Here is a 14,153-nt window from a genome sequence, read left to right as displayed (position 1 = left end):
TGTTCATAAATTTCTGGATTTACTTGGGGGTATTGAGGTGCAGAGCTATATTGTGCAGATGGAGCGTGTGCATCAGCATACGGATTAGCCATTAAGTGAATAAATGTAAGAAAAAAAGAATGAAAATGAGTGAAAGAAACCGTTCAAATGATCGGAATTTAGGATACATTTTGACTTGATTGGTATGACACATAGATATTACCCCATTGGACCTATGGCGATTGTTTTCAATTGATTTTGCAGCAAATTTATTTCAGTAAATTGATCATTAACTCCATTACAGAATATTAAAGATAAGCTGCGGCTTCTCATGTAATCATGTAGTAATAGGATCTTATTGAACAAAATCAACATCATTCAAATCCAACTTCACTACAATTGAATCCGAATCCACAAAACACTCCATACCCTCCACAACAACCATATCCTCAACAGCCATATCCATCTCAACAACCATATCCACCTCAACAGCCTTATCCACAACAACAACCATATCCACCTCAGCAGCCATATCCACAGCAACAAACACCAGTATACTCGCCTCCACCAGAACAAACTATGCAATATCAACAAGTAATTAACCCAACAATGATTCAAGCTGTTTGGGTTGAAAGTCCATTACCTGATCACATGTTATTCCTTGATAGCCCAGGTGGCGCTATTATTAGACCTCTCCACCACTCCTACTATCCACCAGTTGATCGAATTGTTTTTGATAGAGTGGGAAATCCGTTCAAGTCTATTTATCCACAAGCACAAACTACAAGCCAAGTCATAACTCAGGAAACAGAAAAACTAAATAAAAAGCTTCAACCAGTTGCAGATGACTTAAATCGCTTGGGAAACCAGATATCAAAAGATCTTGGTAAATTATCTAAATCTCTTTTCGGGTCATCACATAAATAAAAGCTTCTTTATCTGATTTGTTTAAAATTTATTTAATATTGTTTTCATCAAATTGTAATTCAGATGCAACTAAGCAAATAGAAATCATGAGGGTATAGTTCTCCGGCCTAAAATAATATGGGAAAAAATCGAATAATTTTTTACATTTTTTTTAATGAATTGTCTGACTTTATGGAATTCTTTCTGTGATTAATATGTGAATACGAACTCATGCGACATTCCCTTTAAAATTTTTATCAAAAAATATTGCTCAAAAATTTTTACAATATTTAAGATCACATTGCATTGGACAATAATTGTATTTTTTTTGAGAATTTGTTAGGTACATTCAAATTTCACTTCATTTTTTAAATGGAAAACATAAGACTTCGCTACTTTAATGAAAAAGAGAATAGCTACAAGAGTCAAGTTCACTACGGAAACAATTCAGCCAATGCTAAGATAATTGAAAGTCAAGGATCAAAAATTTATTATGAAGTCAATGGAAATGGCAAACCAATTGTTATTTTGCATGGTGGAATCGTTGGATCGATTGGTGAAATGGGTGGACTTATAGATAATCTTTCTTCTTCCAATAAGATCATTGCAATTGCAACAAGAGGCCATGGGAAATCAGAAATAGGAACAGTAGAACAAACATATGAAGTTAAGGCTATTGATGTTAAAAATGTTATTGAAAACGAAACAAATGAAAAAGTAAAAATTATAGGATTTAGTGATGGAGCTTATACTGGTCTCTTCTTAAGTGCAATGTTTCCAGATAAAGTCGAAAAGCTTATTGCTATTGGTGCTGGAACATGGAAGGCAAAATCTAAACAATTTCCAGCATTTGAGATATTCAGAAGTTTAGACACAAAATATTGGGATGAACAAATGCTTATTAGACCAGAACCAGATAGAATTAATCAGTGGTATGATTCAATTACTACTTATTATGCAAATCTCGAAGTTGGAGAAAAAATCTTTGGAAAGGTAGAATCCCCAACACTTTTGATGGCCGGAGACAAAGATCAAAACACTCCATTACAAACAGTTGTCGAAGCATACAAAATGATGAAGAACGCACAACTTTCTATCATACCAGATTCGGGCCATGAAGTTGTCAGTCAGAGATTCCAAGAAATATGGCCAATCATCAAAAAATTTTTATAAATAATGAAAGTATACAATTTTTTTTACTTATTGAAGATAAATCTATCTTCACCGTAAAGTTCAATGAAACCTTTGATAGTTAGATCATTAAAGCATCTTGTTATATCCTCAGGCCTTGCTTTAAATGTCAGAGAAACCTCTTCCATGACCTTTTCTTTGAGCACTGAAATTTTTATTATTTTCACCATCTTCATTATTCGCATTGTTATTGACTGTAGCACCAACATTCTCGTTTCAGAGATCTGCTCGAACTTGGCCGGTTCAATCTTCCAGTTATCAGCAATTATTGCCTTTGTTTGGTGGAAGTTATTATTAATAGATATCTTCGCCTTCTCAATATCATTTTTATCAGAAATCTTGATTATTTTCTGTTTTAGCAATTTGTTTATCATCTTATTCAGTCTTTCCGCATCAATCTGCGTCACACTCGACAATGTATCGAAGGTAACACCATCGCTGTCGCACAAGCACTGCAAAACAGCAGCCTGTGCGAGGGAAATAGTCAAGTTCGAAACGCCAGCTTTTGTTTTCAGTCTGGACTCACAGGAAACGAGCGAATACCTCCAGTCGAAGTGTCTCTGGGGCCATTTCTTCTTCAGATTCGGAGTTATTTGCGTGATTATCTCAGAGTATTCGCTCGGAAGCTTGATAAAGAACTCATGGCCGAGCTCTGGAATGGAAGTCTTTGGGAACATGACGTAAGTGAACTTCTGAAATCCAGGTTCTATGTATACTTCGTAGTTGTTCAGCAAGTTCTCAGTGTTTTTGAGGTTCTCATATGATGTTGCCACTTTGAGCGCGTTGATTGCTTCGATCTCCTTCTCCTTTCCGATGGTTGCTCTCGTCGCGAGTCTGTTGAAAAGGTGGTTTTCGTACTGCTTCATGAAGATGTCCTTGTCGTTGACGAATGACAGCATTTTGATGATTGTATTCGTCGTCAGCATTCCCTGGAGCGGGTTTCCCCTCTGCATCAGCGAATCAAAAATGAAAGAGAGGGCAATTGGCCAGATTCCGCCGAAGACGTCTTTGAACTTCGCGTCTTGTAGCTTGGACTTTGTTTTGAGGATGGAGAACTCTCTGAAACTCTCTAAATAAATTATTTTGTTGAATGTTTCCAAAAATTTCATCAGATCCAGAAGAGTTTCGCACAGTTTCTTGATTTTCGTCTCTTTCTGCAGCGAAGAAATGAACTTGTCCAGCCTCTCCTCAAAAACAGACTCAATGAACTGCTGAGAAAAGTCTGACTTGATCAGAGAAACAGAGATGAGTAACTCGCCATCAAAAGTAACACTCGGATAGATCGAATTGAATATGTCAGCGGATTTGATTGACTGAGTGATTTTTGGCATCAGAGGAAGGATGATTTTCTCTCCAAAGACTTTAACGAATCTCTCCTTTGTTTTTGTGTCGTTTTGTATCAGATCCAGGAATGTCTTCACTTGTTTCATCACAGTTGGAAGTTTTTGAAGGTCTGGAACTAGCTTTTCAATCGATTTCTCGATTTCGGCGATGAAGAAGCTGCTGTTATTATAGCAGATCTCTTGGGTTGGCGCACCGAAGTAATTGATCTGGAATAAAGAGATAATCATTGATAAATCCGTATTTTCTGTAGTTTCGAAGGCTTTTGTAAACTGTTTGATGGATAAATCTAAAAATATACCTAAATTGGCTTGAACAATTGATGTCATTAGGAATCTTGAGTAAATTGATTGAATATCATCAAATTTCTTGTTTTTATAGATGGATTTGTTCATTGTTTCACCAAATAAACATAAATTCTGAAGTAAGTGTATTCTTTTTGATGCGTTTTCAATGATTTTAATCTTCATTTCATCATTTAAAGTTGAATAGGACTTATTTTCATGCTTAAAAAGTAATTTTTCGATATATCTATTTAACATTATGAAAGGATTATCTATTTTGGAGTTCTCTTCTTTATAAAAACCGGCATATTTAGTTGATAAATTGAAACATGCAGCGGCAACATTTGTATATTCAGATACACTAGGCATGTATTCCAAATCTTTAACAATTTTGCCTATGAAATTGTCAAGATTTGTCTGGTATACCTCTAAAGAATCAATTATCATTTTTGTGAGAAAAATAAAAATGACATTTTACAAAACAAAATTTTTTATTTTGTCAATTTTTTTTGATCAAACCTAGACAATTTTGATAGAAGACAGACAAATTTTTAATTATCATAAATGGTATCAGTTCAAATCCGAGATACAAAATACTTAGGATAAGGTGTAAAATAGTGTAAAATCGTTTTTTATTAAACATGTTTTGGAGAATATTTTGATTTCTGTGGTGAATTAACTTTTGAAATACTTCTTCTTGTAGAAATAGAAGCAGAAGATTTAGAATTAGACATCTCATCACTTGATTTTTTTTGCTGAACATAAGAAGAGCATATTTCTTTGATAAGTTCACTAGCTTTCACCGAATTCTTTTCCGCAAACTGTAATGGGAAGTAAGTTACATTTTTATCTGTGACTCTTGTAGATATGAAAAGAGATGGATTGACCTGACTTGCCTTTAAAATCTGATCATTATTTCCATATAAAATCAGCCACCTCACGAAGTAAGGATGCATCTTAGAGCACTGCTCCTTTGAGAGCAAAACAATGTCATTTTCATCTGAAGGAGGGAAAAGCAATTTACATGCTTTGTATTTCTGCTTTCGTGCTGCGTGATAAAGCAAGGATTTGCCATCGACTTTAAATCTCTTGATTGCAGGATATGCATCAGTTACTTTTTCTATGAAAGAAGGGTCGAAATCTCTTGCAATCATTATTGCAGAGTATTTCCTTGCCAAATTGTCGCATTTGATAATTTCTTTTGTATATTTCATGATGATAAATTCTAAAACAGTATGAGAATTCAGTTCAAGACATCTCTTGACAACATCTTCTTTTATGATTTCATCAAGAGTCAAGTGTTCAGCATAATCAATTCTGTCACTTCTAATAATCCTTTCGATTGATGGCTTATAAGTCTTGAATGCGCAGATTAATTCTTCGTTCTGTGAGCTCTTGATATCTCCTTCATAGTCGAAGATATTTGGAGTAAGAGGCAGAAGTAACAGGGCTGTTTTGAATGCTTTGTATTTTAGCGCTTCCAAAAATGGTTCTGAAGTCTTCATTTCATTCATTTGTTTCTGGAAAGCATTTGAGATGAATTCAACATCATCTGTTTGACAGCTTTTGACGAAATATTTGAAAATATCAGGATCTTCGTTGAAATACTTTACAAAATTTGTTGCCTTCTTTTCAACACAGATCTCCAAAATTTTCACTCCATTAACAAGGTAATTAGAGTTAATATTGAGCTCTGACAATATTGAAGTATTGTCTTCTTCTATCGAAAGTAAAATAATAGTTGAAATGCTCTTCTGCCTTATTTGGTTATTTTGTATTTTCTTTAAAGCAGATTTGACATTGATATTTTTCTGTTTCAAGAGGAGTTTCAAAACATTCGCAGATTTATCGAGATCTGTCAAAGATACAGTCAATAGTGTCCTTCCATAATTATCCTGGAAAAGCGGAAGAACTTCATCATTTTTGAAAGCTTTTTCAGCATAATCATAATTCCAATCTTTTTTTATTTGATTAAATACATATGTTCTGACTGATTTAATGATATCTGTCTTGTTTCGCAGAACAGTTTGCTTCAATATTTGCAGAGAGTAGTTTTCTAACAAAAATTGACTTACTTTCTTTGATTCTTTTGATTGAGAATATTCAAACAAAGTCCCGAATTCGTATACTGTCAAAATTTGGTTATCGGTTTTATCCTTTAGAAGTGAAGGATCATCATTGTCTACAATTTTAGTTAAGTCTGCAATCAAAGCTTTCCTTTCTTTGATTTCTTTTTCTCTCTTTCTTTTTTCTTCCTCTTCTGCTTTCTGTTTCTTTTCTCTCTCAATTTCTTCGTCAATTTTTGAATCATTTTCGTCTTCTTTTCCAAATATTCCTTCTTTTATCTCTTCTATTTTGTCTTCAACAACAGACTTAACACTCTCATTATCATTCTCAACTACTTGTTCAGTAGTTTTCTCTTCCAAATCAACGATTTCTTCCTTCTTTGGCTCCTCTTCTTTTATTTCAGAATTTGTTTTGACCTCGCTTTCTTCATTCTTGAATTCGTCGGATATTAAAACAATTTTGTTTGAATCCAATTCCATATCATTTTGCGTGTCCAAGACGTCTTTAATAACATCTTTGACTTCGCTGATTATCTCTGTTTTGTTCTTTGGCAAACCATCATTTGTCAACTGTCCATTTAAAAATTTATTGTAGTTATCAAATTCTTTCTCTATTTTTGCTTCATCCTTCGCAACGAAAGCATCTTCAAGTGGCTTGTACTTTTCTTCTTCTGCAGAAAACAGAGGGAATCCAATAGAGTATAGATATATAGATTCCTGCCAATAGCCATTTTGCAAAGCAATCATTACTGGGTTTTGAATATCTTCTAGGATTTTGCTCCTGTTCTTTATCGCGTATTCTTCCACAGATTTCAGAAGGTCAACGTTGTTTCGTGAGCAGATAAAATGATAAAAAGTGTCATAACCACCTCTTCCTTCACAAATAATTTGAGGGTTGATTTTGACGATTTTGTCAAATAAATCTCTGTCATTTTTCACGATACTTTCCTCCATCCTCTCGTTCATGTACTTTTTCACTATCATGCGGTCTTTGAACCATTTAAGACTGTCTTCGTCATTTTGTAAACTGTCGAAAACGGAAAAGACGTCTGATTTGTTTTCAATCAGGATTTCTAGAGCTTTCATGTTTCTGGACGTGACAGCGCTGACAAGGGGAAGATCTCCATTGAGGAGAGGCTTTGAGGCGAAGTCAGGGTGCTTGATGAGAAGAGAATTTAGAGGCTCATTACCTCTGAAATGGAGTATTGCTTCTTGGAAGATTTCTTCATCAGTCTTTTGAGGTAACACTTCAACTGGTTCAACAGATGATGAATTCCAGGCAAAATCTGATTTCATTATTTCTTCCGATGGGGCATCTGCAGTTGGGAGATTGGTATTTGATCCAGGTTTATCTAAAATTTGATGCTCAGAGGTCGTTTCTTTGCTAATGTTTTCTGAATTTGGATTTTGCTGTTGAGTATCATTATTTATATCTAATTGTTGAGTCTTTTGAGTGGAAATGTCATCTTTAGGCTTTTCTTCTGCTTTTTTATTTAAATTATCTACATCAAAATTTTCTTTACTTTCAACAGCCTCATTATGATCAGTACTATCATTTTCATGAAGAGACAGTTCGGTATAAACAGGTTCTTTTTGATTATTTTCAGTAAGTTTGATGTCAATTTTTTCAATTTCTTGAATTTGATCATTATTTTGAGCTGCTTGGTTTCCTGAAGTATTTTCTTGATTATCGTGCTTAATATTTATATCATTTTGCTGCGTCGCTATCTCGATGGGATTCAACTCGTTGTTCTGATCAATTTCAGGCAGATTTACATCACCAATATGAGTTATTTCAGTATCTTTAATTTCTTCCATTACTTCCTCTTGATCTGTAATTTGATTCTGAGTATTTGTATTTTCTAAATCAAGATCGCTTTTATTTATACTATCTTGATCAATGTTAGTAATATTCTGTAGGTAATCGAAGATTTCATTGAAGTCTTTTTCTTTGGAAATTTTAATTGCGCTTTGAATTTCATAAACAAAGTTATTTTCGCATAAAAGTTTGCATCCTGACAAGGAATTGTTAAAAGTACAGAACTCTAGAGCATTTTGGTTGTCTTTATTTTTTGAATCTTTAAAGTCTTGATAGTTCAAATCCATTTCTTTAAGAATGAAGTTTACAGTTTCGGAGTTTTTCTGCGAAATCAAAGCCAAAAAGAAAGGAGGGTTGTCATAAAATTATAACGAATTTTATAAATTTGATAAATAACTTCATCATTAATCTTTAAAAGATCAGAATCCATGTTTACAAGCATTTTTACAATTTCAAGCTTCCCATCTAGGATTGCCTTTTGGAAAATAGTAAAATTTTCCACTTTCTGTTCAAGGAGACTTTTATTCTGGCTTATCAAAGATGATAATGTTTGAACATCATCTGCTGAGTAAGCAGATAAAAGCGATTCCATTGTATTACAATTTCAAAAAAAATTGTTGTAAAAAAAATTATTTACAAATTGAGCTCATTTAGAAAAATAAAACCTATACTCCTAAGAGTGTTAATAAGACCTACATATAGTTGGGAAAAGGGATTAACGATTCTTTTTATCAAATTTGATTCATTTTACCAATAAATATCATTGCGATTAAATGCCTGATGAGCGCATTCCAGGTTCTATTGATGAGTAATCACCGATATGCAATTTTAATATCTCGATAGGAGTTCAACCTTGTATTAGCTCAAATGTTTTTAATTCGACCGAACAAAATCGAAATATTCTTATTCTATTGATTCATTTAGAAAAATAGTGTTCTTGGATAATCTAAACATTAATAGTATTACCGAATACAAGCAATAAATCTGATTATTCTATTACATAATATGATATGCTGTTTAAAGCTTATGCATCTCTTTGAACACTGACATGCTGTAATTGAATGTATTAAATAGATTTTCAAAATTTTGAGATTTCAAGTAAGTCGCAATCCCAGAAAGTTCGAATCACCGCATAATCGACCGACCACACATCAAGTATTGAAAGTTTCATAAAAAGAGATAGAGCTGAGTTTATTCTTGAATGTTTGAAAGTTATTCGTTCTAAATTACGATTAAAAAACAGAAATCGCTCGCTGATATTAATTGTAAAAACTTAATACATCATGGGTATTATAATAACGATTCGCAGTTCACTAATTTGAATGATTTTGCTAAAAGCTTTTTGAAAACTAATTGAGTCATTGTCAATTTTACAGGTGTAGTTTAATTTTTTCAAATATATAAATATGCATTTTTAAAACAACATAAAAATTTGGGAAGTATTGAATTTTTCTAACGTTCATTTTTTAAATAAATGCGAAATTGTTCCATATGCTAAATTATAATCTCTGACATCGATGCAAAATCTCTAACCCACTTTTGTAAACCATTTAAATTCAATTGTCAAATCATAAAAGTGACTTTTTGGTTTACTTCACTTTTTACCCAATGGCTACAAAGCGCATTATCTTCTTCGGCCCTCCAGGCTCCGGCAAAGGCACACAATCCGAAATTCTTGAAAAGAAGTTTGGCCTTGCCCACATCTCAACAGGCGACTGCTTCAGATCCGAGATTGCTGCTGGCTCTCCAGTTGGCCTCAAGGTCAAGAGCATCATTGAGAGTGGCCTTCTTGTCGATGATGCAACAGTCATGGAAGTTTTCGAGGCTGTCCTTGGTAAGATCCCACCAGAGCAGGGATTCATCCTTGATGGCATTCCACGTACAATCAACCAGGCTAAGCTCCTTGCCGAGCTCCTTGAAAAGATTGGCCGTCCAGTCACACACGTTATTTATCTTCAAGTTTCTCGTGAAGAGCTTCAGGAAAGAATCTGTGGACGCCTCTTCCACCCAGGATCCGGCAGAACATACCACACAAAGTTCAATCCACCAAAGGTTCCAATGAAAGATGACCAAACAGGCGAAGATCTCATCGTTAGAAAGGACGACACAATCGAGGTCTTCAACCAGCGTATGAATCAGTACGGCAACACATTCCAGCCAGTCCTTGACTACTACACTCAGCTTGGACTCCTCAAGACAGTCTTAGGAACAGGAAAGCAAGCTAAGCAGGTTACAGAGGAAGTTCTTGCAATTCTCCAGTAAATTAAATACAATTATGTCGTAATACAATCTATTTTACATTACTTTCCAACATCAAATAAAATTCAAATTTTTCTTTCATTTGATTTCAGATGTTTTATGCATTATTTTTGCGAATAATGGGACTAAATTTAATTATAAAGTTGATTTCCGTTAAACAAAACACAAATTTTATATTTGGCTGCATCAAAAAAGGACATATGAGTTCGTTAAAATGCGATTTTATGGACAAAATACTGATATGTAAGAGTTTCTTTTAGATATCAAAGTTCATTAGAGTAAAAATAAATATACCTTTATTTCGATCCGTTTAAAAATAAGTTCTGAATAAAATATGTAAAAGCTAACAAATAATTTATTTTTAATCTTATAATCACATAGGCTTTTTATCTCTTTCTATTATTAATCCTTCTTAATTGGCTATAGTATGGTATTTCTGAACATGGTTTGCGCTCTGGTTTTGGAACAGGAACTGGTGTAGTTGGGTTACTAGGTTCTGATGGATTTGCCGGTTGAGAATAAGTGAATTCACTTGATGTGATGTTTATAAAATTCACATCAATATCAGCATATTTTGTGGAAACATAGCCAGGAACAACATTAATTTTCTGAATATTTAGCGAATGAAGTTCATCATACGTTCCAATACTCCAATAATCAACAAGACCATAATATGAAACATTTCCCATTTGTTCAAAAGATCCTTCATAGATAGTGACATATTCGTAGAAAACAACATTTTCGATGTTGTTGCACAATCTGAAAGAGTCTTTATATAGTGTGCAGTGATCAAATATTTCAACTATTCTAAGAGATGTGCAGTTTCTGAATGCATCAGGATCAACGAATGTTCCATATTCGAGTTTAATTCTCTCAATTGCAGTAGACATAAACGTTGACTCTCTGATGTTTGCCAGTTGAGGAGGAATGACGACATCTCTCAGTTTGTAGCAGGAGGCGAAACACCTCTCTCCAATGAAAGTGATCTGCTTTGGAAGAGGGATGTAGTATAATGATGGACATTGTTCGAAGCAAGAATCTCCAAGTGATTCAAGGGAAGGACGAAGAATAACTTTCTCTAATAATTGACAAGATTTGAAAGCTTCATTTCCTATTGATCTGAGATCAACACATCTGATCATATCTATTTCAGTTATGTTGCTTGAGTAGAAGCAACTATCTCCAATAGATCTTATTCCTCTTCCAAGTGATAAAAAGGATAAATTTGGAGAAGAAAAGAATTGATTATCTAAGATATCAGCAACATTTGCAATTGAAATGTTCTTAAATTGCTTTCCATTTTGTATCTGATCCAAATTAATTGGGCGATGTATTACAAGTGTCTCAATTTGCAAACTTGTGTTGAAGGAGTTATTTCCTAACAAAATTGGCATCTGCGTATCTCTGAAAATGAGAGTTTTGAGTAATGAAGCAGAACAAAATGTATCAGCTTCTAATGTTAAAATAGCTGGACCTATGTCAATCAACTCAAGATTTACCCATGATTTGAATGCAGAAGATGGAATGTTTGAAATATAATCAAATTTGATAGACTTTGCTGATTCTCGCCAAGGCAAATAATCTGTAGACGAAATAACTCTTCCAATGAAAATATTGACTGCTTTTGAACTAGTGAATGCATCACTGTCAAGTGATACTGATGAACTAGATTTAATAAAGTTAAATTCAATTAGACCAGTGCAATTATAAAATGCACTTGATCTAATTGCTGTGACAGTAGAAGGAACAGTAAATGACTGAAGGTTGTAACATGAATAGAACGATGAATATGAAATCGTTCTATAACCTTCAGAAATAGTTACATATGTTAAATTAAAACAATTGTAGAATATAGAACTATACAAAGTTATTATGGAATCTGATTTGATTTCAACAGAATACAATGATGGATTGCCATAGAATGGATATTGTATCGATAATTCATCTTTTGAATATAAATGCAATGTTTCCAATTTATTACAGAGATAAAATGGAGAATTATAATTATTTGATTCTGAATATTTAATTGATATCATTCCATTTGATTCAAAGTCAATTCTTTTCAGACTTTGACAATTATAAAATGCTCTATAGTTAATATTAAGATTGCCATTGCATCGAATAATTGTTTCTATTAGATTTGAACAAGATGAAAAAGAATAACTATTAAGTTGAATCGGATTATCAGATTGTAAACTTAATGAAGTCAGGCTATTAAGTGCAGAAAAAGCAGAATTATCAATTGTCAATGATCCAAATGAATTAATTGTAAGATTGGATATATTATAGCAATTTATAAAAGCGTTTTGTCCAATATATGTTGATGACTGACTGCTGACAATTAGATTGGTTAAATTTGTGCATGTGTAAAATGAATATGAATATAGATTTATACTTGAAAGCGATGTTATATTTACAGAATAAAGAGAAGGATTTTGATAGAAAATATAATTTTGAATTATCATAGTATTATTTGAATATAATATAATAGATTCTAAATTATTACAATTATAAAATGGAGAATATTGATTATTTTGATTAGAGTAAGCATAATTTTTAATTGTCATTGAACCGTTTGAACTGAAATCAATTCTTTTTAGGTTTTCGCAATTATTGAATGATTTATAATCAATAACAAGATTTCCATTGCATTGAATAATTACTTCCTCTAAAATAGCACAATTTTGAAATGCATTACTGTAAAGAGTTATGGAGTCATTTGAATGAATAAATAATTGAGACAAATGAGAAATATTACCAAATGAATTATAATTAATTGTCATTACTGAATTTGAATACAAATTTAGTGTTTCTAGATTCTCTGCAAGGAAAAATGCAGTGCTATTAATTGTTAAATAACCTTCGCATGAAATAGATATTTTTGAAAGTTGTTTACATGAATAAAAAGAAGTAGAACCTAAATCAATTGACAACGATGAATGTAGATCAATTGATGTGAGATTTGGAAGTTGATAAAATACACATGACTCAATTCTCATATCAGATCCCGAGTTTAAAGTTAAAGACTCTAAGCTGCTATCTTTAAACACAGAATTTTCTACGTAGCTATTAGTATAATATTGGTACATAAACAAATTTTCATTTGTAGATATGTTAAGGTACTTTAAATTACTATTTTGGAAAGCTTGAGCTTGAATTATTACAGACCTTCCACACGAAATATCAAATTCTAAGTTATTTCCTGAATATTGAAATGAATAATTATAAAAGTCTAAATTGTCAATAGATGATAAATTTGCTGAAGAAATCGATGAACAGTTCTTGAATGCATAGGATGATATCAAGAGAAATCCTCCAGATTGAATATTTATTATCTGCAAATTACTTGAATTTTGGAATGCATTAGAACCAATTGATATATTTCCATCTGTGACCAGATTGAGTTCAGTTATATTAGATGAATAAAAAGCAGAACTTCCAATGTAAATATTTGTTGGAGTGTTAATAGATATTGATTGTAGATTCTGACACTCATAAAATGAACTGATGCCAATATTAATTTCTGATTCTGATGTAATATTGAGTTTGAAAGTTGATGGATTTTTATATGCAAAGTAATTTTGAATAGTTATTGATCCTTTTGAATATATTGTTATATCTGTCAAACTTGGGCATTCACTAAAAGCAGAATATTGGTAGTCACCATATTTATAGTATGTAAATGAATCCTCTGATTCTAAATAAACATTTTTCAAGTTTTGACATAATTGGAACGCATTATAATACAAGTTTGATGATCCTTTAGATTTGATATTGACTGTTTCAAGATTTGAGCACTGATAAAAAGATGTGGAATATATATTTACAATTGAGTCTGAAGATAACTTTACATATGACAAGTTTGTGCAACTATAAAATGATGAAGATCCAATTGTTATTGAACTTGGAGAAGAAATATTTAATGAGATTATATTATTGTCATTATAAAATGCTCTATAATTAACTGTTAAAGCTCCATACGAAATAATTTTAAGATAAGTCAAATTTGAGCAAGATGAAAATGCACTACTACCTATTGTTGTTGCTCCATTTGAGTTAATTGTAAAATCTGCTAAATTTGAGCAAGAAGAAAATGCACTACTACCTATTGTTGTTGTTCCATTTGAGTTAATTGAGAAAAAAGTTAAGTTTGGACAGTTGGAAAACGAGGAGTCTGATAATTCAACATTTGAAAGAGATGCAATATTGACAGAAGTAAGAGAAAGAATTTGACGGAATGCAGAGGATTGTACAGTTAAAGATTCATTCGAATACAGATTTATAGATTCTAAATTATTACACTTATAA

General features: G+C 32.5%; 6 protein-coding genes across 6 annotated transcripts; 3 read left to right on the top strand and 3 right to left on the bottom strand.

The window, feature by feature from the left end:
* Positions 1-338: 338 nt before the first annotated feature.
* TVAGG3_0644320 (alpha/beta gliadin family signature family) lies at positions 339-940 on the top strand (the record flags this gene model as incomplete). The annotated part of the gene is made up of 1 exon (XM_001302857.2): positions 379-906. One exon carries the CDS (start codon positions 379-381, stop codon positions 904-906), a length of 528 nt encoding a protein of 175 aa, XP_001302858.2.
* A 317-nt stretch (positions 941-1,257) lies between these two features.
* Positions 1,258-2,058, top strand: TVAGG3_0644310 (hydrolase family; the record flags this gene model as incomplete). Its single annotated transcript, XM_001302856.1, has 1 exon — positions 1,258-2,058. One exon carries the CDS (start codon positions 1,258-1,260, stop codon positions 2,056-2,058), a length of 801 nt encoding a protein of 266 aa, XP_001302857.1.
* A 23-nt stretch (positions 2,059-2,081) lies between these two features.
* TVAGG3_0644300 (ubiquitin protein ligase binding) lies at positions 2,082-4,148 on the bottom strand (the record flags this gene model as incomplete). The annotated part of the gene is made up of 1 exon (XM_001302855.1): positions 2,082-4,148. One exon carries the CDS (start codon positions 4,146-4,148, stop codon positions 2,082-2,084), a length of 2,067 nt encoding a protein of 688 aa, XP_001302856.1.
* A 188-nt stretch (positions 4,149-4,336) lies between these two features.
* TVAGG3_0644290 (Ankyrin repeat family) lies at positions 4,337-7,873 on the bottom strand (the record flags this gene model as incomplete). The annotated part of the gene is made up of 1 exon (XM_001302854.1): positions 4,337-7,873. The coding sequence occupies one exon, from the start codon at positions 7,871-7,873 to the stop codon at positions 4,337-4,339; it is 3,537 nt and encodes a 1,178-aa protein (XP_001302855.1).
* A 1,300-nt stretch (positions 7,874-9,173) lies between these two features.
* On the top strand, positions 9,174-9,925 carry TVAGG3_0644280 (adenylate kinase protein; the record flags this gene model as incomplete). The annotated part of the gene is made up of 1 exon (XM_001302853.2): positions 9,195-9,848. One exon carries the CDS (start codon positions 9,195-9,197, stop codon positions 9,846-9,848), a length of 654 nt encoding a protein of 217 aa, XP_001302854.1.
* Positions 9,926-10,231: 306 nt separating this feature from the next.
* On the bottom strand, positions 10,232-12,628 carry TVAGG3_0644270 (amphoterin-induced protein family; the record flags this gene model as incomplete). Its single annotated transcript, XM_001302852.1, has 1 exon — positions 10,232-12,628. The coding sequence occupies one exon, from the start codon at positions 12,626-12,628 to the stop codon at positions 10,232-10,234; it is 2,397 nt and encodes a 798-aa protein (XP_001302853.1).
* Positions 12,629-14,153: the final 1,525 nt, after the last annotated feature.

This window comes from Trichomonas vaginalis, chromosome III (assembly GCF_026262505.1).
Source record: "Trichomonas vaginalis G3 chromosome III, whole genome shotgun sequence".
In the NCBI taxonomy this organism is placed as follows: domain Eukaryota; phylum Parabasalia; order Trichomonadida; family Trichomonadidae; genus Trichomonas; species Trichomonas vaginalis.
This window is presented reverse-complemented; position numbering and strand designations above follow the sequence as displayed.